Source organism: Orcinus orca, chromosome 2 (genome assembly GCF_937001465.1).
Source record: "Orcinus orca chromosome 2, mOrcOrc1.1, whole genome shotgun sequence".
NCBI classification, from domain to species: Eukaryota; Metazoa; Chordata; class Mammalia; order Artiodactyla; family Delphinidae; genus Orcinus; species Orcinus orca.
Genome location: NC_064560.1, coordinates 89,035,580 through 89,060,645, shown reverse-complemented (window position 1 = coordinate 89,060,645; position 25,066 = coordinate 89,035,580). Strand labels below are relative to the sequence as shown.

The 25,066-nt window shown below is 51.7% G+C and overlaps 1 protein-coding gene across 8 annotated transcripts in view; it reads right to left on the bottom strand.

The window, feature by feature from the left end:
* Positions 1 to 14,911: 14,911 nt before the first annotated feature.
* Positions 14,912 to 25,066, bottom strand: part of TLE3 (TLE family member 3, transcriptional corepressor) — a 48,640-nt gene continuing 38,485 nt past the window's right edge. For 2 of the 8 annotated variants that reach the window (XM_033439971.2, XM_004276246.4), the window contains exons 12-20: positions 24,565 to 24,706; positions 23,807 to 24,006; positions 22,903 to 22,979; positions 21,888 to 22,137; positions 21,256 to 21,503; positions 20,278 to 20,425; positions 19,321 to 19,471; positions 18,132 to 18,208; positions 14,912 to 17,062 (exon numbers count right to left, since the gene is read on the bottom strand). In XM_033439971.2, coding sequence (XP_033295862.1) covers positions 16,955 to 17,062; positions 18,132 to 18,208; positions 19,321 to 19,471; positions 20,278 to 20,425; positions 21,256 to 21,503; positions 21,888 to 22,137; positions 22,903 to 22,979; positions 23,807 to 24,006; positions 24,565 to 24,706 — 1,401 coding nt within the window. In that variant the 3' untranslated portion in view covers positions 14,912 to 16,954. The remainder of the gene's footprint in view (positions 17,063 to 18,131; positions 18,209 to 19,320; positions 19,472 to 20,277; positions 20,426 to 21,255; positions 21,504 to 21,887; positions 22,138 to 22,902; positions 22,980 to 23,806; positions 24,007 to 24,564; positions 24,707 to 25,066) is intronic. The other 6 variants (XM_033439973.2, XM_012535406.3, XM_033439972.2 and 3 more) reach the window with 3 other exon arrangements.

The following is a 25,066-nucleotide window of genomic DNA, read 5'->3' as shown; positions in this document are numbered from 1 at the left end:
TCCTGCAGTTGCTGGTAAAGGCGAGTGAGGCCAGGCTTGTAACAAAACACCACGGACGTCAACACACTGTGATGGGGGAGCGGGTCCGAAGATGTAACTATTTGCCCGTAAGAGTCTGAAAGAATCTTCACCAAAATTTAAGCAGGGGTGGGAGTGGGGGTGGGTATCACTGAGGGGCAGGATCTCAGCTATTCCAATTCCTTTTCTTCTTTTCCTTTTCTTTTGACCTGAGTTTTCCAAATATTCCACAATGCTCCTGAATTCGTCATTTGAAAACGATAACAGAGTGAAAAATCAACCTGGCCGCCCGCTGCGATGCGTGGTCGCTTCCGTACTGGGGGTGGGGGCGGGGATGGGGGTGGGGAGGGAGCCCCGTGGGGGCAGGGCTAGGTGCCCTCCCCCGGCGGGCGGGCCCAGCGGGCCTGCTCGCTGGGGTGGCGCCTGGCTCAGACAATGCGAACACACAGTCATTCATTATAACTCAATTACAGTGATTAAAGCTGGTGGCATGCAGAGGCAGGAGGGAGTGTTGCCAACAAAATTTACACTCCGTGTCATCAGCGAGAGATAACAGCAGCTGACGCGGCCGCTCGCCTCCCCCTGCCATCTGCTCGGCGCGGGGGCCGCCCGAGGGGCGAGGTGCTGCCGGAGGACCGCGCAGCGGCGGAGAGCTGCTGATTCGGGCTGCCCCCGGCCGAGCTGGGGCCGGGACAGGGCAACGATCGCTGGGGAAGCTGCCCCTCCCTGCGGACAGGGCGGCCCAGAAACACGATGTCCGGAACGGGGGTTTGGGGAGGCAATGGCGCCCGCTCTTCTGGGCTTGTGCCCACCGTGGCGGAGGGTGGGACGGGAAGATCTGGGTTTTGCCCCCATGCTCCAGATGAGAAAACTGAGGCACAGACCCATGAGAGACGGCGCACAGTAAGCCTAAACTCACACCTGCTCTAGCTCTCCTAGGGACGATGCAGAGAGGGAGGCTGGGAGGTTGGGGGCCACTCTGGACTGCGGGGAGTTGGAGGGGCCAGGCGGAGGCCTGAGACCCAGAATGAGTCAGAATGAGTCAACGGTGGGGACAGGAGGGCCTATGGGGGCAATGTGGGGGACACCAGCCACAGGGCAGGGCTGCGGGGGGCGTGTGGTGGGGCGTGAGGTGGCCATCAGTCAGCAGGCAGCGGATCAGACACCCGTGGGCTCTGGGCAGGGTGACTCAGAGGGACTAGGGGGATGAGACAGGCAGAAGACCATGGCCTGGGTCTGTGACACCGTGAGGCAGAGGGACGGGGAGGACGCAGCTGCCTTTCAAGGGGCAGCAACCTCACCCCAGAACACCAGGCCTCCAGCTTTGTCAGCCACAGGGAATAGGAACCTGTCTATTGGACCAGCAGATGAGTTGGTCCCCTATCTGGAAAAGTCTCCATGCTGAGACCCTGTTGACTTGGGGTGCGGTGGGGGAAAGGAGGTGCTTCGGGCTCCCTTCTCCTGGTTATTCTCTTACTCGTTTACCCAGAGCGTTTTTCCAGCGGTGCCCACCTCTGAGACCACGTCACCATGGTAGCATAATGCTACAGCTAGAGCTCGTTTCCTAGTGCCCAAATCCCACCACAAGTCGCATTTGCTAAACTGTCAGCGGCCCCTTGGTTCCCCCAGGATACATCTGACCCCCCAGATGTTCTCCTTTGAGCCCCATCTTTCCCCTTTGCCCCAGGGCCTTTGCACATGCCGGTCCACAGACTGAAGCTCTGCCCCTCCTCCTTTGGCCCTCCTCAACCCGCTTGTCCTTCAGAGCCCAGCTTAGGCATTTCCTCCTCTAGGAAGCCATCCCGACCTCAAGGCCAGCTGGGTGCCCCTCCTCTGGGCTCTCATACCTGCATGCTAGTCCCCTTGGAGCACCAACCAAAGAATACAGAGGTCATCTGGGGACAGGTCTGTTTCCCACCTTCAACCATGGTAGCAACTTGGGGGCAATGGCTAGGGCCTGTGCATCACTGAAGTCTCAGCACTGACTGGACAGGTGTGTGAATGTGGGTGGGTGGACCAGACAGAAGCCAACAAAATGGCTACCTCACGCAGATTGGCTCAGGAGAGCATGGAACCCAGACCACAGGTCAGGGCAGAGATCAGTGTTAGAGTGAAGAGCGAGGGAGGGAAAGTGAAGGGATAGGAACCACCCCCCTTCCCCAGCCTCTCCCACATCCACCAGGGCCCCTCATTCCATGCCTGACAAGCCCACTCTGTGCTACACCTTTGGCTCCCAGGCAGGTCAGACCAGGCAGGGCTGATGGCCTAGAGTGGGGCTCGGAGCTGCGGACTGCTGAGGCCTTCTCTCTCCTGCACATCCCACGTCAGGCCACCTAGACACTGGACTGTCAGCAACTGGGGACACTTGGAGACATGGTACAAGAGTGAGGTCCAGGCAGGACCACACCACCTAGCCCGAGAAGCACAGTGCCTGGAATTCCCCAAGTAGAACCGAAAGAGGAAGCTGAGGAGAGGTGTTGAAGGCCGGGGACGAGGTGGGAGAGTCTGCAATGCAAAAGGCACTCAGAGTCAAGAAACCTGGGTTTTTGTTTCAGTCTTGACTCAGGGCTGCCTGAGCTTATGCATTCGTTCATTCTGCGAGCCGAGCTACGGACACAGTCCAATGCTAACGGTGGTCCTGCCTCCATGGAGCTTCCATTCCAAGTCACTTGCGCTCTCTGGGCCTCAGTTTTCCCATCTGTCACGAGGGTAATGGCCTTGAACTGGTCTCCCAAAGTTGGTATGGGGGAGCCTTTTTTTAAGTAAGATGAAGACTCATTGAAAATCATGGCCATCTATATCCAATCTCCTGGGATAAACCATAATGGAAAAGAATATTAAAAAGAATGCATCTATGTATATAACTGGCTCACTTTGCTGTGCAGCAGAAATTAGCACAACTTTGTACATCAACTATACTTCAATTAAAAAAAAAAGAAGAAGAAGAAAGAAAAAGAAAATCACCGCCCACAGAGCAGGAAAGTTTTTCCCTTTCCAACTCTCAGTGATTCTGATTAGGTCAGATGCTGAGGGGTCCTCAATGCCTCTCAGTCAGGAGGACTTGAGGCCTAGTTAGATCTGTTGACATTGCATTTACTAGTGTGAAGCATTTTTTAAAAGATGAGTGATAACCCACTGAGGATAATGATATACAGTTTCCCTTTTAAATGCTTATATTTAAGCTTAAAAAGTGAAATTATTTCAAGAAAAACTATGAAGTAACTCGGAGGCTGGTGGGTTTTAGTAAACCAGGGCACATATCACCAAATGATAATTTACAAATGACCACAATTCCTTGATCCTTGGGTCCAGGGGCTGCTGCATCACCAGGGTAGCTCTGCTCCTGTTGGGGGCAGGGCTCAGAGGCCTGACAGCTGTAACTCCTAGAACTGGGCCAGCAGGGTCAGAGGAGGGTACCACACCCTGATAAAAAGGCGATGGTGAGCCAGTTGGTAACATCAGTCCTTGGGGCTTCCCAGGGACTAGGGAGTATGTCCCTAAACAAGCTTGAATGCAAATTACTGTCAATGACAGACAAGCTGACCTACAGTGCACGCACAGCACTTGACATTAGTTTCCAAACGGTGCTCTGCAGAGAGGGGCAGCGCCTCTGTGCAGTGCTTTACAAAGTGACTCAGGCCTGGGGGCTCTCTCCCTTCTCCCTTCCTCCCTCACTCTTTGTGCCTGCCCTCCTACAGCCCCCCCACCAAGGGGAGGGGTCCTCCTAGGAGTAGCCTCCAGCCCCAGCACAAGGGATCTGTAAAGCCTTTAGCCACCCAGGAGCAACGTAGCTCAGCACTACCGAGGGGCCGGCAAATCAGGGACCAGTGTGTCTAAAAGGCCTTTCCTTCTCTCAACCCATGACTCCTAGTCATCCTTAAATACCTAGGACAAATGTGATCTCCGTTGAAAAGCCTTCATGTATTCCTCCCCTTCTGACCCTCCTAAGAGTTGCATGAACTTTCTGACCCCCATAATATGCTGTCCATACCACTATTTATTAGTAACACTGTTTTATAATTGTTCTAACTGTTCAAGTTTGTTTTCCCCACTAATGAGTACACTGCTTGAAGCATGGACCATTCATTTCTATACCCCATGTCCCTAGCTTCTGACACTGGGTACGGGTAGCATAGATATAGAGCATCTGTCTATATCTATCGAATCAGTGGGTGGGTGGAAGGGTGCATTGGCTTGGCTTAAAGTTATGAGCTAGTTTTGCACTCACTCTACTTCTCTATTTAAGGAGAGGAAAATGTGTGTTGAAGGCATCGTTCTTTCAGGCATTCATATTACTAAGCACATATCATGTGACAGGTACTTTGTTAGGGGCCAGGAGTACAGAGTGAACCAAATTTGATCTGTGCTCTCAGGAAGTTCACAGGTTGGAGAGTGAGGCAAGCAGCAAATGGGTAACAAGGGAAGGATTTCAACGTCATCATCACTTATATGTAAAACCACTCAGAATTGAATCAATTTTGAAAGGAAATTCAGATAGAAGATCAATGAGGTTAAGTAAAAACCTGCAACCCTGAATTTGAATTAGAAGTATCAGCAGATGTATAGCACAGGGAACTATACTCAATATCTTGTAATAACCTATCATGGAAAAGAATCTGAAAAAGAATATACATATTGTATATATATAGCTGAATCACTTTGCTGTACACTTGAAACTGGCACAACTTCAATAAAAAAAGAGGTATCAGTAGACTTCATGATGTATTTTATCTTTAACAACTATATAAAAACATGTACCTCCTAGCTCTGCTACTGAAAGGATCTAAAAGCAATGACCAATCCATTAGCATCAAGCACCCCTAGCCCCCAGATTATGGCCCCTTAAATACTACTTCCCACTAAAAGGAACTAGGGGTCCTTGGGGAAATGGCTGACTCCAGATTTAGGACAGAAAATGTACAAGATGAGAATATTGTCTTGTACCAGAAAGCAATGAAGCTATCAGACTACCAGAGTCATATCAAAAAGACTCAGAAGGCATCTTCAAGAAGTTTCCTAAAATAGGATGATTTGAGAAGCAATAAGAATAACTCCACTTGACTGAAACATATCAAATATATATAAATCCACATGGTTAGAGTGATACTTTAAAAGAAGAAAATCTTTGAGGTTGCTAAGGAACTAACTTATTACTTTGAAAACTGAAAAATAAAGCAAATAAGTATGTATTTATCGTGCATTGAAACTCTACCTCAAGATAACCAAATGGTTCATGAGGGGTAGTTTCTCTTTATAGAAGTACCCAAGCAAATAGATGAAAAAGGAGGGATAGAATTTAAGTATCACCATTTTGCAGCCTCCTAATGAATTCATGCATCTAGACAGGGATCAACCATGACTGCTAACGTTCAAAAGGAGAAACACATACATAGTTATGTGCTTCCGAATGGATCAATGAAATAGTCTTGCCTGCGCACACCCCCACCCCGGCCCCAAATCAAGCCGGGATCTCATCAAACTCCAAGATCTAATTAATTTAGCAATCAGCAAAATTCAGACTGTGAGAAGCTGTGAGGACAAATAATTTTGTTTCTTCAATAAATAAATGTGCGTGTGTGTGTGTGTGTGTGTGTGTGTGTGTGTCAGAGAGAGAGAGGGAGACTGAGATATGAAGAAGGAACCTAAAAGACATTTATCAATTATAGTCGCTTTGTACTTTATTTGGGATCCTAATTCAAATATACACATTTTAAAAAAAAATCACCAGATAATTGAGGAAATTCAAATATGAAGTAGGTATTTTATGACTTTTAACATTGCTGTTAATTTTTTGGGTGGGTTACTAGTATTATGTTTACATTTTTAAAATAGATTTCACTTTTTGGAGATATTGAAATATTTACTAATTAAATGATGAGATGTCTGGGGTTTGCTGCATAATACTCCAGTGGTGGTAGCCAGGTGGAAATAGGAGGGGTGTAGATAAAACAAGGTTAACCCTGAGTTGACAACTGTTGAAACTGGATGGTGAGTACACGGAGATTCATGATACTGTTCTCTCTACTTTTGTTTGTTTCCTAATAAAAAGCTAAACAAATTTAATCCATGATGTCTATGCATGAGATTGTTGCCCATGAAATCTACAGAATCATTAGAATCACAAAATATCTAGGCTAGAGAGGACCCAGGGATTGCTCACCCAGCCTTCAAGCATGACTCCATAGATAAGAAGACCAGGACCTGGAGAGGTCTGGTGACATAGATAAGACGACATGGTGAGCTTTGCTCCTCTGCCACTGGGCATGTGCACCTGTCCCCCACTTCCCCCCGCCATGCCCAAAGCTCCCCTCTTAGTCACCAGAAATTATGATGATTCCTTATCAAGTCCTGATTTTTCTAGCTTTTCTTTATTTAACCTTCAATTATGAAATATTTCAACCATACAGAAGATAATATGATACTACTAAAGCTACCACACAGATTTAAAAAATGTGAACATTTTAAGATTTTCTTCAGTTTTTTTAAAGCTAACAAAACGTGATAGGTAGAACAAACTGAACTCCCACATTCTTCTCCCTTCCCTCCTCACAGATACAATTATCCTGGTGGCATGCTGTGTTCTTTCCACTTGTGTTTTTATAGTTTGATGTGTACACTCAAATTTATAATTGTTTTGTGTGGATTTACATTTGACATAAATAGTATCGTATCGTATATTTCCTTTTGCAACTTGCTCTTTTCACACAACATTGTGTTTTTGAGGTTTATCCAAGTTGATACATGAAGATCTAGCTAATGCACTTTAAAGCCTCTATGCAATTTCATTATACAAAAACATATAGATTTTTCTTTGTTTCCTCCAATAATGCATTATTGCATTATTGGTTATTGACAGTTATTTTTTGCTGCTTCAAACAATGGGGCAATGAAAAATGTCTGTATGTATCTCTTCATGTGTTTGTGTAAGAGTTTCTCTAGTGTATATACTTGGAAGTAGAATTACCAGGTCATAGGGTTGTGTTGCTTCTACTTAGCTATTGCCAAATGCTCAACAAAGTGGGTGGGTGACCCAGTCATGCTCCCACAAGCAGGGTTTGATGTCATTCCCCATCCTCCTGGAAGCTGCATGTTATTAAACTCAAAAAGTTGCCAATCCAACAGGAATGAGTTGTTCTGTTTTGCTTTTGTTTTGTGAATTTGCATTTTCCTGATGACTAGTGAGAATGGGGCTTTGTCACCTGTTTCCTGACCATTTGTGCTTCCTCTCCTGTGAACCACCTGTTTCTGCATTCTGCCCATTTTCCTGTGTTGTTTACTTCCACGTACTGACTTGGAAGAATTCATTACATATTCCAGATACCACTTCTGTGTCCGTTATAGGCGATGCATTTATTTTTTTCATGCTTTTTTATGGCAGCTCTCATCGTACAGGTGTTTTAAATTTTAATGTAGTCAAATTGACCTCTTTTATTTTTTTCATTATAGCTCTCCCTTTCTGGGTCTTGTTCAATGATCCTTTCCTACTCAAAGTCCTAAGGTTGCTCCCTAATATTTGATCCTAAAAGTTTAAGGATTTTAATCCTGCTGGAATTTATTTTTGTATGTTGTGTGAGGTAGAGATCCATTTTCCCCTCCATAAAGATGGTCTATTGCTCCAGAACTATTGCTAATAATGCTTTTCTTCAATGATACATGACGGCACCTGGGTCATAGTCAGAGTTCATCTCTATGGGGATTTATTTATGCACTCTGTTGTGTTCCACTGGTCCACTTGTCTATACATGCACCAAGAGCACACTTTCCTGCTGACTGTGGCTTTACAATAAGTCTTGATATCTGGAGGACCAGTTCTCCTTTTTTACTCCTCTTCAAAATTATATTTGCTATTATCGGTACTTTACTCTTCAGATAAATGTATTAGCTTTTAAAATTACACAGAAAGCATCCTTTTTGGGCTCTGTTTAACATTGCATTACTATATAGATTGCTGGGAAAGACAGCTTTTAAAATGAAACCGAATTTTCTCCTCAGTGAATATGGTATAGCTTAATGAGGCTGGGACCTGGGCCCCTTTGTTGCAAGTGCTGCAGTGCTTGCACCTGGACACCCCTCTCCTCAAGCAACAAAATACAAAGAAACTGTACAGGACTAAAAATAACTGTGTGCATGGTGCAGTTGGGGTAAATTCTGGACCCAAATGATACAAAGAGACCAAAAAAACCCAACTGCCACTTTTTTTTTTTTTTTTTAAGCGGTATGTGGGCCTCTCACTGTTGTGGCCTCTCCCGTTGCGGAGCACGGGCTCCGGACGCGCAGGCTCAGCGGCCATGGCTCACGGGCCCAGCCACTCCGCGGCATGTGGGATCTTTCCGGACCGGGACACGAACCCGTGTCCCCTGCATCGGCAGGCGGACTCTCAACCACTGCGCCACCAGAGAAGCCCCCAACTGCCACTTTTGAAGAGCCTGGAGCAACAACAGGGCGTAGGGGGCAAAAGCAAGATACTGCACATGCCCCCTCCACACACCACCACCTAAGGGGTGGGCAAAACACCTAAGCCGCCCCTCTGACCCGACCCCTGGACACACCCCTACCCTCACCCCATATAAGAAGCAAGGTTGCCCGCCCACCTTGGGGAGCGAACAAGCAAGGGAAACTGTTGTTTGTTCTCGCTGCCCCCTGCTGCAGCAGGAGGGGCCCCAATAAAGCCTTGCCTGAATTTCTTGTCTGGCCTCTAGTCAATTTCTGTTGATTGGGGAAGGCCAAGAATCCTGGTCGGTAACATCATGATCTGCATATACATCTTTTTTTGTGGGGGGGGGCTGCATTGGGTCTTAGTTGCGGCATGCGGGATCTTCACTGAGGCATGTGGGATCTTTCGTTGTGCCACACGGGCTTTCTCTAGTTGTGGCTCTCAGGCTCCAGAGCGCGTGGCCTCTGTAGTTTGCAGCACGTGGGCTCAGTAGTTGTGGCATGAGGGCTTAGCTGCCCCGCGGCATGTGGGATCTTAGTTCCCCGAACAGGGATCAAACCTGTGTCCCCTGCATTGGAAGGCGGATTTTTACCACTGGACCATCAGGGAAGTCCCCTGCATAAGTCTTTTTAAAAATTATTTCCTTCTATAACATTTAATATTTTTCTTCATAAAAGTCTTATGTAGCTTTACTTAGATTTAGTCCTAGGTCATTTTTGTTGCTATTGTAAATGGGTTTTATTTCTTTAAATTACATTTTGTGATTGATTACTACTTATGAATAGGAATGCTATTGATTAATATTGATTTCAGATCTAGCAACTTGATTAAACTCTCTTACTTGTTTTAATTGTATATTTTCTAAGTATGTAGTCATATTATTTGCAAATAATCCTGACGTTCTTTCATTTCAATCATCATATTTGTTATTTTTTATTCTTTTATTTTGTCCTATCGCATTGGCTAGAGCCTTCAGCACTATGTCGAACAGAAGCAGTAATAATGAGCATTTGTTTTGTTGCTGACTTTGAAATTATGCTTCTAAAACTTAACCTTTATCTATTATTGGGTTGCTGCTTGTCTGATTCAGCTCTCCATTGCCAGATGAAAGATATTTTCTTTTATCCCTACTTTGGTACTTTAAGGAAAGTCATGAATGGGTGTTGAATTTTACAAAATGCCTTACCTGTTTCTTTTGATTGATAAAACGAGGACTTCCAGCTGTGCTGAAAAGTGAGGTGTGTTCTTCAATAATTGGTTGTAGGGTTGGTTCTGTGTCCCAATTATGTTGTTCAAATCTTCTATATCCTTATCAACTTCTCTCAGCTTGATCTAGCAATTTCTGTTAGTGGATATGTTAAAATCCCCCATTCCTCCTTATAAAATTCTGTCCATTTTTGATTTATGTAGTTTTTATGTAGTTTTCTTAGCTTGGGAGCTCCCACTCTACATTTAAAGGTTTTTATCTATGACATTAAAGGATTCCCCTTTCTTTCAAGGTAGCCTATCAAAATAATTGTTTTATTTATTTATTTATTTTTGGCTGTGCTGCGTGGCACGCAGGATCTTACTCCCCCAACCAGGGACTGAACCCAGGCCCTGGCAGTGAAAGCACGGAGTGCTAACCACTGGACCGCCAGGGAATTCCCTGTTTTACTTTAATTTTATCCAACATGTCTGTCCACACAGTTAAAGGAAACCCTAATTAGCTTGCTGTTAGATTTGCCAGAATTGGACATGCCAGACGTGCTTTTTTCAAGTCTGGTCACCTATTGTCAGCAAACTCTTGCATCTGTGATATTCACAAGAGACAAGACCACAGCTCCATCTCACTCTCGCTTCTGGCCTCAGCAGAGCGGGACCCCCCAAGGGCCCGCTTCTGAGCCATCAGCCCTGCCCTGTCTGATCTGCCTGGGAGGGGAGCTCAGAGTCAGGGGCACGGTGAGCACACTGTGGAGTTTTCTGGGCATTGACAGATGTGCCCTAATAGATGTGAGGAAGGCCTAAGCTGGGCAGTGGACACTTCTGTCCTCCTTTGACTTTTACCTTCCTATGGTCTTCATCCTGAGAGTGCTGATCTCCTCTTCTATCTGTGAGATCAGTTCTTCCCAAGCTTCTGAGCCAATCCTAATGATGCAGCTGGTCCACCACCCACCCACTCATTCATCCATCTACTCATTCATTCATCCAGCCAGCCAGCAGCAATATCGTACAAACACTACAAATTGTGTGATCTTGGAACTTCAGTTACATCATCTATAAAATGAATATAATAATAGCATTGACTTCATAGGACACTTACGTGTTTAGAATTAGACAGTGCTTATGAAGCACTGGCAGACACATACTAAGTACTCTATTAATAATAGCTATGATCTTCATCACACACTCACTGATTCATTCAACTAACATTTCCTGATCACGTACTGCGTATTAAGTACCAGAGATACGAGACACAGTCCCTGCTCTCGGAGCTCACCGCCTGGTGGGAGGGCCAGGTGGACATCAGGAGAGAGGATGATATTATGAAACTAATAGCCACAATACACCATGCATAGTGCGTGCCACAGAGAGCTGGCAGAGATGCTCCGACAGCACAGAGGAGACACAGCCAGTTTAGACTAGAGAAGCTGAGGCTCAGGGAAGGGCTTCCTGGAAGAAGTGAAACTGAAACTCAGCCCTAAAGAATGAGCAGGGGTTTGAAGAAGGATGTAGGGCATTCCTGGCTGGAAGAGAAACACATACGAAACCTAAAATCAGAGCGTGGCTTCTCAGGGCCTTGGAGGCATGTGTGACTAGTGTGTAAGGTCAAACGGGAGAAAAGGTGAGACATGACTCTAGAGATGCATGGCTGGGCCTGAGGACAAGTTAAAAGTTCAGACACTGTGCTTGCCCAGGGCCACTGAGGGGCTCCGAACAGGGGAGTGGCGAGCACAGGTGTGCAGTTTATAAAGGTCCCGCGTGAGTATATCAGCCGGGTAAGGGACCCAGATCACGTCCAGTGATCCAGTGCACAGAACCCCAAGTCTTTGGATGTTAATTGAGGTGGGGACCTAGAGCCTGGGACCCATCACGGGCAGTCTTGAACTGCAGCTCACGCCCTTCATTTCCTCCTCGTCCCCCTGCCCCTCCTGGCTCAGGCCAGAACTGTGGGCTCTGCAGCTCCCTCCTCCTGAGCTAGAGCAAGGCAGAGGGGAGAACTAGGTGGGGTGGGGGAGGGGCACGGGGAAGGATATGCCCTTACCCCAGGCCTTAGCACATGCTGTTCCTTCTGCCTGGAACACTCTCCTCCCCACATCCCTTGGGCATGGTACCTCTGCATTCTTCAAGCCTCAGTTCAGCTCACTCCTTCCAAGAACCCCTTGCTCTGACTCCACGTCCTGGGTGATGTTTCAGCTATGTGAAGTGACATCTTTTGGTTTGTGCCTTCACATATCTCATGGAGCGGCAGTTGTCCGTTTATGTGACCGTTTCTGCCAGCTGGATGAGAGCTCTGTGGGGAGGGCAGGCATCGTAGCACCCAGAACCATGCCTGGCACACATTAGGGTCTCACTATAGAAATGTTGGTTGGATGGATAGGTGGACAGAAGGATGGCTGAAGAAATGAGTAGATGAGTGAGTGGGTTGGGTGATGGATGGATGGAAGCATGGGCAAGATGGGTGGGTGAGTTCTAGAGTGTTCTCAAGGCAGGATGACTTGACTTCCATGACTACTGTGGGCCATCTCCCTTCCATGAGGAATTCCCCACCAGTCCTCTTGAAGAAGAGGCAGGAGGCGTCATCCCCTGGATACTAATCCTCCAAACAGTATCATTCAGTCCTGCCCACCGGGCGGCTCCTTCACTAAGGGTGGGCTACTGAGTTTAGGGGAGGGGGAGGTATGAGTTGCAATCTCAGCTCAGGCTGTGTCTCATGGTGGGTTACTTACCCTTTCTGGGCCTTAACTGTCCCATCTATCAAACCAAGGTCTCAGGATAGATGTCTCTTCAAATACAAAAGGCCCAATTTTGGTGTAACGTTTAAAAATACCTCATGAGTACGGTACATTTTATAGAGTACGGTACATTTTATAGAGCACATTTTCTATTGTTGTCATAAAAAAATCAAATGATGCCTAACCGTGTAAATAAAAAAAGGTTCATCAGGTTTGTTTGCTATACTTTATGTTAAAAATAGCTCAAACAGTGTTCTTGAAAAAACATTTACACTCCAGCATCACGGGAGAGTCCGTGGGCAGTTCATAACATTTAAGAGTCTTGCCAATAACACTTCCAGCTCCAGCATCCAGACCTCTGTATCTGTTCTTTCCTGTAGACCCTGTAAGTTAGGACAGTCACTGCCCCTGCTGGGGCCTGGGCTGCCTAGGGGTGGGGAACAGGGATGGCAGTGACTCAGAGAGAGGCCTGAGGGTGACCTGGTCTTAGGATAATCCTGTCACTGCCCCTGCTTGGTCTGGCCTGGACCCTTGTACATAATCTGATGTGACCTAAAACCATGAAAGCTGGCTTCTGACGACCACGCCCTCTTCATGTGTTTCAAACAGATCTCCTTGCTTTGAGCAAAGGCAGCACAACAGAACTGAAGAACTGCAGAAACCAGTCCCTTCTCTGGGCTTCAGTGGTGAGCACTGTGACAGCCCACTTGCCCTGAGAAACGGGCTAATCTCAAGCCAGTGAAAGCTCATTCTTTATTCACTAGTTACAACCCGGAGCCTATGAAGTCCTGGGCGCTGCCCTCCAGGGAAACTAGTCTAGCTGTGCAAACAGGTGTGTGAAACGCTGCAATTAGTATGAGCCTGGATTTTTGCAGCAATAGTTAGGGGGTGACTTTGAAAAGGGCTAAGAAAATGATATCAAGGCTTTCTACCATCCTGCGGAGGAGGAGGTGTGGGCAAGCTCGGGGGATTAAGGATGAAGTCAGATTGTTTATCATACTTGGGTCTCTCCCCAAAGACTCCAAGAGGCCTCACAAACCTGAGAGTGCGGAGGAATCACCTGCAGAGCAGTAAGAGGGGGAGCTGAGGTTCTGCAAGGTGGGAAGCATGGGAATGAGAGGGCAGCGGTGGGCGGGGGAGAGAGGAGGAGAGGAAGCAGGCGAGTGTGAGGTTCAGCGTGGACAGGCTTGGTGAGCTCCTTTCAGGACAGTGGCCGTGATGACAGGAAGGGGTCAAGGCACCAGCAGCCAGGGCCCAAGGGTGTGTCCCCAACCACACTTTCACAGGTCAAATGTCTCTCCCCACCCTCGACCGTGAGCTTCTAGCGCTCGGCCTGAAACTTGGTCATCTCTCCATCCTCGACGGTGCCCAGGAAGTCTTGGGAGGACAGCCTTTCTGAGGTAGGTCGCCTCCCCTTCTCAGAAATGGACCTGACATCAGCCTTCACTCCCAGCAGCACAAGACTGGAGGTAAGCGTTATGAGAGGTGTTTCCTCTTCTACCTGCTGGGGCATGCAAGCCTCAACTCCAACCCTATCTCGGCACCGATGGGCAACCCACTGGCAAACACAGAACTTTCTGGCCAGGGCCTGCCGTCTGGCCCCTCTGGCCCTCTGCTGTGACGATAAGACCTGGACAAACAAGGAGTGTGGTTCAAAGGGCTGATGCTTTTCCTCAAGTTTGTGCAACCAGGACAAGACAGAGCTGTCAGCCAAACTGTAGCCCCCGATGGGCATTCTTGCTACCTGCTGGAAGCTTCTCCGCTGTAAGCCTGAGAGGACAACCGGCTCCAGATAAATGACCCGTGTGTGCAGTCCAGCTGTCCTTTCTTAGGCTTAGAATAGACTGCTTTATCCCGAGCGTCACTCCTTTTTTCAAATGTTCAATTCCCTTTCTTGTATGAAATAACAGTAGGCAATCGTTTGTGCCGATTTACGATGACTGACAAAATACGGAGTTGGAAACCATGTTAGTCCCTAGTTCTCGAGAGATTTTGCCCATGGCTGCGTGACAGCCAAGAGCCTGGGAACCATCCCGGGCCAGCCCTGCCTCCCTGAGGGCACTGCCCTGCATTTCCTATCCTGCCCCTTCCGTAAATAAATCCCTCTTCCTTCAGAAATGCACCCGTAGTGAATTAGAGAGCGGGGTCAGCCCACAACATCTGAATTTAAGCTTAAAAAAGACGGTGGAGGTTTTCAGGGTCCTGATGTGACATCACAGACACTTTGCAACTTCACTGGAAGTTCATCACACTTCATTTTCTTCCCAAAAAGTTTTGCAGTGACAGCCGTAGAGGACTTTGGTGTTACCTGTGGGCTTCCCCTCAGGGCAAGTTAAGCACTCCCCTTAACTGTCCCGTGCGATCACTTTTTAGGGGCAGGGGCAGCATGGCAGTGCTTTGAAGAGAGAAGAGCTCACGTTTATGGATGACAAAGGAAGCTGCCCAGGATCCAGGACATGGGGGTGACAGCGCCCCGCTCTCTTCTTGGGGGCGGGGGAGGCAATTAAAACGCAACAATCAAACCAACCTTTAAATAGTAACTTTTAAAAATATAAAAACAGCTCATTACAATGACTTTTCATTTTTTCTTTTCTTCAGGAATCAACTTGTCTTCCACCCTCGCCCTCCCTTGTGGGGAGAGCCTTAACAAGAGGTGGCAGCTGAGCATCTGAGACCCAGAGAGAGGAGGGAGAGAGGGAGGGAGAGAGACAGAGAGAGAGAGAGAGAGAGAGAGAGAGAGACACAGACAGACTCTGGATACGTCTCCCCAGCCTTAGAAAGGGAACGCACCTTGCGTCTCTGCAGCCTCCCATGCCAGGTTGGGGGAGGGGCTCACCCAGGAACAAGAGCGGGGGTGGGGTGGGGGTGGGGGGGTGAGGGGCGTGGTTCACCAGAGCCCCTCCTTCCTTCTCACCAGACAGAATCACACATTATAAAATAATCCATAAAAATGCAGTATAAAAATTATCTTCCATATGCTACATCCATGGAGAGCCCACCACCAGGACTCACGACGCCCTTTAGCTTTTCCTTAGAAGAAGAAAAAATAAGACCAAAAGGAAAAAAGGAAAAAAAAAAAAAAACCCCAAAGACCAAAAACCCACCCAAATCCTAACACCTCAGAACATTTTGGTACCAAAAAGTGGCACCTGCAGGAGACGATATTCTAGCTGTAAGCTGTCTGGGCTCCTAAGAGAGACGGGAAGCTACAAGAAGTCAGCCCAGTGTGCCCCCAGCCCAACCCCAAGTCCCCTCGCCCCAGGCAGGGGGGAGATAAACCTGACTCACAGCTCTGCAGGTTAAATACACACTTTCCCTCTAAGGAGAGAGGAGGTCAGAGGCAGGAAAGGGGAGAGGAGGCATTTTATGAAAGGACATCACTTCTAATTCCTTTTATTCAAATTAAAAAAAAAAAAAAAAAAAAGCACCCACATCAGTTGCTATTTTTTCTCTGGTAGCTCCCTGAGCTGAGTCGCTATGCTTTCCTCTAACTTCGTGTCCTTTTTAGGTTGTGTCCGAAGATGAAGAAGGGCCGGAGACAGAGTGGCTTTGAACTTCCATTTCTCACCACGATAACCAAATGTGCACCAAAGAGAGATGGAGGTCAGGGTGGGTGGGAGGGAGGGAGGGAGGGAGAGAGGGAGAGAGAGAGAGAGAGACAGACAGACAGACAGACAGGGGGTCAGACACCTGAAAGGGGAGCATGGAGCTCAGGGGACTACAGAAAAACCCACCATTTCTGCTGCCGTCACCCGGGCTGACACCCATCTCAAGCTCTGTCAGTCCGTCAGTCTGTCTGGAGCTTGGTCCTGACACGCCTCAATCGATTCCCAGGTCCACACGGAGATACACTTGTCCGGGGGGTACCTGGTAGCCAACCTGGCTGCCAGCCGTAGTGCCTCTCCTCCACCCCAGGAGTTTTCTCCCCGTTCTACTCCCTCTCCATTCTGCACCCCGCTCCCTGCCTCCCCTTCCCAGATGGGAACTTTTGTTTTTTTTTTTTTTAAAAAAAAAAAAAGAAAAAGCCACCACCACGAGTGGATTACAAATACAGCAGGCGAAATACACGGCTGGCGTTGCCGGTGGGAAGGGGCCTCCTCCCCCCGCTGACCAGTCCGAGATAGGAGTCTGTTATTTACACTTTTCACAAACCTCGTGCGCTGCACAGTCAGGGACGTGAAACCCCCCCTCCCCTGGCACAAACGTGTGGTCCACGCTCCAGTGTCCCCGAGCCAGGGCAGGGGAACACATCAAAAACAAGAGGGGAAGGAAAGATTCATGAGGGCGTCTGTGGGGAGCTGGAGCCACGAGCCCCCGAATAAATCTATGTGTAGCATCTGCCAGGATCGTTAAGGGGAGGAGAGGAGAAATCCATCAGAGTCCGTGAGTCCCATCAATCCACGCCTGGGAGTCCCGACTGTGATGGGGGCACCTTCTCAGCCGCCGGAGTACAGCGCTGGCCCGCTTGCCGCCCATCCTCCACGTCCACGGAGCCCCTCGCCGGGGTCTCCCCGGCACAGCTGAGTCTGTTTCTCCCGGAGTTTGACAGCCCTGTTACAGTCCTTGTTTAGTAGATGACCTCATAAACCGTGGCCTTCTTGTCACCAGAGCCTGTTACAATATATTTGTCATCCGCCGAAATGTCACAACTCAAGACAGATGAGGATTCCTTAGACTGGAGGAGGAGAGGCAAGAGAGGGCGGCGAGAGAAAGGACAAATTCACTTTGTGGGACTGGACGCCCTCCCTTTCAGTGCTCTCTGAATTCAACCGCCCTCTGCCCGCCCTGGAGCCCACACTGCAAGGCCTTCAAACACAGCCCTTCCCGTGAGAGGGGCCCCTTCCACCTGCTTCCCCACAAGGAAAAGCTCGTTAACAGGGCCCAACGTGATCTGTACAGTCTCTGAGGAGCAAAACAGAACACTTGAGCCTCGTGAGCTTTGATCCTGAGTTTACAAACAGGAAGAAGCTTTTCTGAGCTGGGAGCAGGTGTCAACAGCCCAGACCCTCAGCCTGGTGAGCTAAGAAAAAGGATTTGCACCTGAGTTTTGAAGCATCCAGTGTTAACTGGAGACTCGAAAGTTACGTGCGTGACACGCTAGACGCCAGACTTCTAGCCTGAATCCAGAAAGTGGCTTGTTGGCTCTGAGAGCGGGTGTGACTGTGTGTGTGTGTGTGTGTGTGTGTGGCATGTCTCTGTATGTGTGCGCGTCTGTGTGACCAAGTGAGAGGGTACAGCATCAGGCCCCAGGTCTTGAGAACTCACAGAAAGCCTCCTCCTTCTCTCCCATCTCCTTCTGGATCTTTCTCCTGCCCCACCTCTCTCCCTACTTGGAAGTGTTGAGATGAAATACGAACTTACTTGAATATCAGACAACACTGCTCAGAGAAAAAGCTGCCCAGTTTGCTCAAATGCCCAGCACCCCTCCTGCGAGGGCTCAGCGTGCAGGCCAAAGCCAAGAGCATGCTCTCACTTCTCCTTGCTCTAGAAATCCTACAAGAGCCCCTGCTTAAAAGCCCTCACCCCGAGGGGTCAGATGCCATTAGCAGCAGAGTGTACGGCCCACTGATGCGCCCAAGTCCAAGCTCTTGCCTCTGGAGAACCCATCCTGTACCCCCGGCAGGCAGGGGCTGGAAGAGGCCGAGGCAAGTTCTGCTTCACCTCCCCCAGCCCCGCCCCCATGGCCGCGGACGGGCCCTGACTCTGGGCAGGATCAGGAGGGGCGCTCGGGTGGCGGGTGGTACCTGGAATATGCTAGCTCCATACGGTGTCCTCCAGGCGTTGAGAAGGTTATCCTTCCCAGTGCTCACAAACCACTTGCCTGCAGGCGGGAGGCAAAGGAAACATCAGGTTGTGGGCTGCTGCCCCCTAAAGTGAGACCCGCCCCATACATGGCTGGCTGCCATGGAAACAGTGTGAACCGCTAACCAGTGCTGGGCCAACTCTTCACTCGTGAGAGGCATTTTGTAACCGAGACGCGGTAACACAAACATCGACGCCCAGAGAATGCCTTCCTCTGCGATCAAGGGGAGGGGTGGGCAGGCTGGGACGGAGAAAGGGAGGATCTGCAGTTAATCACAGGGATTACGCTGCCCAAAAGATGCTTTTTAAAGCCACTAAGGTTGACTGATCCATCTCGATTCTACTACTGGAAGACGGCAGGAAGTGCTAGGAATGACAAAGCTCTGAGTGTCTGGAGACCCAGCTGAAGGCGGGGATCGCTGCAGGTGCGCTGCCAGGGCTCTGCCTGCGTTAACGCCCCAGGGCTCCCAGAGCCACGTGGGGTGCCTGCAATTCCTGGTCCACAGAAAGACCGGTCGGGGTTTAGAGAGGACGGGCCGCATCAGAGCTGCACAGCCACAACTACTGAGTCCGTGTGCCACAACTACTGAAGCCCACGCGCCTACAGCCCGTGCTCTCCAACAAGAGAAGCCACCGCAATGAGAAGCCCGCCCACCGCAACGGAAAGCAGCCCCCACTCGCTACAACTAGAGAAAGCCTGCACGCAGCAACGAAGACCCAACGCAGCCAAAAAGGAATAACTAAATTTTTAAAAAAGTAAAATAAATTTATATATTAAAAAAAAAGAAGTGGGTCGGCAGATATTCCAATCCAGAGCTATGGCCACCAGAGCCTGGGGTCTGAACCACAACCTGGAAGCACTGCCGGCAGGGCTGTGAGTACTGTTCCTTTGCCCCAAGCCAGCAGGGTCTGGCTCTAGCCTGGTCTCACAAGTGCTTGGTACCCTGTGGCAGCATCTGCATCCGAGGATGCAGGGGGGGGATGCCAGATGGGGGGTACTGGTCAGGGTCAGGGGGCCTGGTTCTGGGACCGTGCTCACTTTGGGGCTCTGGCCCTTCTCTAAGCTTTGGGCCGCATCTATGCACAGAGGGCAGGCCAGGCCTCCCGGGGCTCCCGCTCCCCCAGGCTCACCGCAGTAGGCGAATTTGAGGGATAGCACGCAGCTCTCGTGCAGGTGCAGCTGGTACTTGTCGGGCTTGGTGTGGTGCAGCACCTCCACGTTGCTGCTCTCCATGCCCACGGCCAGCCACTCCCCGGTGGGGCAGTAACCCAGCGAGAAGATCTGCGGGGGAGGGGCATAAGGAGATTAGCATCCTCCAGAGCCACAGGGGTGAGGGTTCCTCGAGGGCCCTGCTCTGGGACCCTGAAGACTCAGCGTCCCACCACTCCTTCCCCCAGCACCTCCCCACCTGCCATTTGCAAAGCCAAGCCCGATAACCCAGGGGAATGGGATCTCATGTTTCATCCCCATTTGATAGGTGACGAAGTTGAGGCCCAGAGAGATTGCTGACTCTAGAAAGTAAGTGGCAGAGCAAACTCAGAGGTGGCACAGATATTTCACTCTCACAGTTATTCTCTCTGCCTCAGTGACTTCTGCCTTTTCTTAAGAAAAATGTGAGTAAATAAAACACTAACGTCTTGAATAGCAAGATTAAAATATTAAAACAAGTAATAAAACAACAACAGAACCCAGTAACACCTGGCACTTATAGAATGCTTTCTATGAGCCATGCTTACAGCCAAGGCTTTTAGAGGGACCATTTCAGGTGCTCCCACCAGACCCATGAGGCAGCTATGACTATTCCCATCCCACGTAAGAAAACCAAGGCCAAAGTGCTCAACGGCAGAGGAGCTGGGAATCAAATCCAAGCCGTTGGGTCAAGTGTGTCCAACTCCAAAGCCTTGTCGATTCTGTTTCATTGCCACTTCCTCCAGGAAGCCTTCCCAGATGGCTCAGGTTGGTCTCAGGTCCACTTGCAACGACCAGGTGTGAGGGCCCCTTTGTCCCCTGACTCAGCCACTGGGACCTGGGGAGGGAAGGCCCCACGCTGCTCCAATGGAGGGAAGGGGGGGGTCTCGGGGGCACACCTGGGAGGTGAAGTCGTGCTGCTGCAGCTGCCGGCCCTCCCGCAGGTCCCAGGAGCGCACGGTGTTGTCCAGGCCTCCGGTCCATAGCTTGGTGCCGTCATGAGAGATGTCTATGCAGCTGGCCCCATCCGTGTGGCCCTGGAACTGCCTAGGAAGGCCAGGCAGGGATGGGGATGAGCTCCGGGGAAGAACCGATGCCAAGCGGACAGCCATCCCAGGGGGCAGGCCAGCTCCGCCTGAGCAGAACAGGAAACTGCGGTCCATCGTCCCCCCGGGGAGCTTGCAGCAGAGCCAGGCCTGGGCCCCTCTCCTTCTCTGCTCAAGGGTCTTCGGCAGGGGCAGTTCTGGGAGAGCAGGTACGTAACAGGAGAACCCCCCCCCCTTAGCCCCACACCCCATGCCTCCTCAATTTGCATTCTTGATCCATCCTTGTCACCCCGCATAAACCAGGCGGCTGAGGCCATAAACCAGCTGCATGGCGCTATGACTAACGCAGACGGCCACACTGCGCTGAGGGCCGATGCTGGGCCCGGCGCTGGGGTCCGACTCTAAGGAAGGGGCTTCACTCCGCCCGTTGCATGCAAGGGAAACCGAGGCACGGAGGTTAAGTGACTTGCACAAGGTCACACGGAGGCAAGATTGAAACCCTGCAGCTTTGCTCCCGAGGCCCCACACTTAACCACCAAGAGGTACTGCTCCTCCACTCTGGTCTCAACGCCTCTCCTTCTCCTGCCCTCTCTGTGTGTCTCCAGCTCCCCTTCTCCCCAGAGCCTTGTGCAAGTTCCTGGGCCAAGGAGCCCTCCATCGTCTACCCATGTCAGGCATCTGGCACAAGCTGTTTTCTCACCTGGGTGCCCTCGCCCGCGCTGTTCCGGCCGGCCCACAGCACCTCGGACAGGCCAGTTGCAGCAAAGATACCAGGCACGGCCAGCGAGGCCTTCCCGAGGACAAGGACACCCGCTCCCTCCCGCGCCTAACCTGACTAGGGTCTGGTTGTGCAGGTCCCACACGGCAATGTTCCCGTCGCTACAGCAGGAGAAGCAGACTTTGGCGTCGGGGCTGATGGCCAGGGCGTAGCAGGCCGGAGCCGAGGAAGTCAGCTCGGCCTTGATGCGGGGCGTGGGTGACGCCAGGTCCCAGATGGTGAGCGTGCTGGCCTCGCCGCCCACGATGAGCGTGCGCCCGTCGGGGAGCAGCTTGCAGGAGCGGATGTAGTTGTCCCTGTTCTGGAGGGGGAAGGGGCGGTGTTCAGCACTACCCACCTCCCCTCCTGGGGACCAGGGGGGTCCACAACACTGAGCACCCTGGCCGCTTCTGCCCACTTCCTGCCCTTACCGAAGGCAGCTGCCCGTCCGACTCGGCTCCTCATTCACTCCTCGTTCACCCCCCTTTCAAACTTTCACTCACTTCTTCACAGACCCCTGGAGGTCGGCATCACCTCCCCTTACAGACGACGGAAGTGGGGCTCAGGGAGGTTTGCCAACTTGCCCGAAGTCGCCTAGCCAATACAGGGCTGCACCTGGCCGGGGGGATGGGGCTCTCCCCCGACCCAGGCTGTCCCGCTCTCCTAGACCAGGTGGAAGGGATGCCCCCAGCCCCGGGATCCTCACCAGGCAGTCCAGCTGGGAGATGGGGCTCTTGCTGCCCGGCTGGCTGATGTCCCAGATCTTCACGCAGCCCTTGCCACCTGTGTAGACGTGCCGCGTGGGGTTGCTGATGGTCACCGCACACACCACCTCCCCGTGGCTCAGCGTGTTGATCTGCCGGGCGTGCCTGGGGATGCCGGGGCCTGCCAGGGCATCGTGGGGGAAGGGCACGGGCTGCATCTGCCCGTCAGCACTCACGTGGAAGGAGTAGGCTCTGGGAGGGGGAGAACCACACTTCTGCCATCTCCAATCCTCTAATGACAGTGTGCAGAGCTCCTGCCTAGTTTGACCGGCACCCGCCCCTGCCTGGCCTCCTTGCCTCCAGGTGTCCCCTCTCCCCAGATCTGAGGGCACCTGGTAACCCCAACCTCCTTGGCCTGGCTCCACCGGGCCGGAAACCGCTGCAGAGTCCAACCTTGGCTTCTGCCCCCGCTCACAGAGCCTTGCTGCAAACCAGGCTGCTGACCCCAAACTGGCCGTGGGAAGGGAGCACCCTTCCCCCACCCAGCTTGAACGCCACCCCTCCTCTAGGAGCCAGTGGCATTGGGGAGGAAAACCTGTCTGCGACCCTCCAAGTGAGTCCCAGGGTGCGCATCGGAGCCAGGGCCGAGCCAGCGTGGTCGGCCTGCTGTCTTAAGTGCCAGCTGTGGGCAGAAGCCACAGGAGCCCCCGAGGCCAGGGCAGCTCCACGGCGTCTGGTTGAGAGACCGCAGTGTCCGAAGTGTTCCTTCCCTCTCAGAGCCCAGGGACCACATCCTCCACCCCAGCCCTGTCTCGTTCCCCTTTCAGAGGGAGCCTGGGGGCCGTTCAGGAGCGCGGCCAGGCAGCTTTGCTGGGGTTGCAACCTGGCCTCTGGGTACCCCGAGAGGGGCAGACACCTTCCCTCAGGGGAGGTCCACCAGGGCAGGGGATGGATGGGTGGGTGGGTGGTGTGCTCTCCCCTGCCCTCCCCAAGAAGCAGAAAACAGCCAAAGCTTACGGTTTTCCACCAGGAATGGAGGCGAGGCTGGAGGGCAGGCCCGTGGCCCGCATCGGGGGGTGAGGGTCAAACCCAACCTGTAAGGCAAGGCCAGGCCAGCCCTTAGTGTGGGGTGCCGCCATACGTCCCCCCACTACACATCCCCCTCCACCACCTCCTGTCCCACCCGCACGGCGCTGCCTCTTCAGAACCCGAGACAGCTGGGCAGAGCACAGCCCCTTGTTCCAGAGAGAGCACGGGCCCAGGAGGGCCAAGTGCCTCGTCCAGGACAATGGCAGGAACAGGATGATGGTCCAGACCCCAAACTCTGAACCGGTTATCTTCCACTCCCACCCCCAGCTCATTCTCCCTGCTCTGCAAGGCCGAGCGGGCCCCTCCTCACTTTGTTCCCTCCCCTGGTGTCCCAGGGGGCTTGTCATGTGGAGAGGAGGCCAACCTGGGTTCAGGAGATCAAGAGAAAAACCGTCTCCTGGAAGAGGACCCACCTCTCCAGTCTGAACTGCTCTCAATAAACGGCAGACAAATCTTGGTATAACGGGCTGCCCCGTTTGCCAAGTCCCTGCCTCGTGGAAATCACCCGACTCACCGTGGGATTCCCACCCCCACAGAGCCCAGAAAGAGAGGTGTCAGCCCCGCTTCCCAGATGGAAAGGGGCAGCCCAGGGAGGCTGTGTTGTGTGAGGTCACGTGGCAACTGATGGGCAGGCGGGGTGGGACCCAGGTCTGCTGACCCCCAAGTGTGTTCCACTCTTATTCCTAATAAACACTCTACCCCAAAGGCAGCTAGCTGCCTGGTCGCTGGGCCCAGGTCCCCTTTGGTGTGCAGGAAGGGCCACCTTCACCCCCTCCAACTCCCCCGCTCCTTACCCAGTCCCCCCAAAAAAGGAGCCAAAAGGTCTACGTACAGCTCCAAAGCTCACCATTGGCGATCGGCCATAGGCGGCGGCAGCAGCGGCGGCAGCCGCGCTCATCTGGGGTGGGATGTTGTGGAGGCCGGCGTAGGCGCTGGGGCTGGTGAGGGAGCCGTTCATCTCATGGTGGCTCATCATGGCAAAGGGCGCAGCGTAGGAGCTGGTGATGGAGATGGGCGTGCGCAGGGCCGAGGCTGCAAGGAGGCGGCCGTCAGCCGGGAGAGGCCACCAAGGGGAGTGGGCCCCACGCCTCCATCAAGGGCAAAGCTCAGGCCACCAGGCTGCCTCCCTGCCCAGCAGCAATCCCTCCTGTGTTTTAAAGCTGCCTACTCCAAGCAGTCCTCCTGGACTGAACCCACCTACCAGAGAACCCCATCTTCACAGCCTAAGAAGGTTCGAGCTGAGAGAGGTGACCACCGCTTTTTATAGAGCAGGACTTGGAGGCCCAGAGGAGGGGGCTGTTCAGAGCCTCACAGAACTAACAGCAGAGGCAGACAGATCATTGGTGTCCCGACCTGTCTGAAGCTCCTTCCACACACCGAGTGCACAGCGGCTCCAGTAAGCCCTGACACCGGTGCTGAAGCACCAGGCACTCACCTTCTCCTCAAACCTGACCAGGTCCCCCAGAGACGGGCCCTGGGAGAGCCCTGACTCTGACCCCCCTCCCTGGCCCCCATCCGTGAGGCTCCAGCCCTGGCCTGGGGCAGAGCCCCTCCCCTCAAACATGGTCAGCCCAGCCCCATCGTGCCTACCCATTATACCTATCGGGTCCATGCCCGGAGGCTTGCCCGGCATCGACCGGAGTCCTGGGGTTGTGCTGGTGCCCGGAGTTGGGGCATCGTTCCTTGGGGTTGGTGTGTTGGACTTGAGCCCAGGGGTGGAGGATTTGTCATTCTGAAGAGGGTAGATGCAGAGACCAAGGGAAGCCATGAAGATTCCTTTCTCCCAAGAACTGGGCACCACATGAAGCCCAGTGCTGGACCCAGCTCTGAATCTTCTGCCCCACAGCTCCTCAATTCTTGCCCAAACTTGTTTGGCAGGGACTGTGGTAATTGTTCCCATTTAATAGATGCAGCAACTAAGGCTTAGAAACGTTAACTAATAATAAGCACAGGGCTCAGCCTGTAAGTGGTAAAGACAGGATTTGAGCCCAGGCCAAGCCCCAATCCGTGTACTTTCTACTCCAGCCCTCTGCCTTCCACTTAGCACCACTCCAGATCCAGACCCTTTTCCAGAACGTTTTCCCTCTGCCCC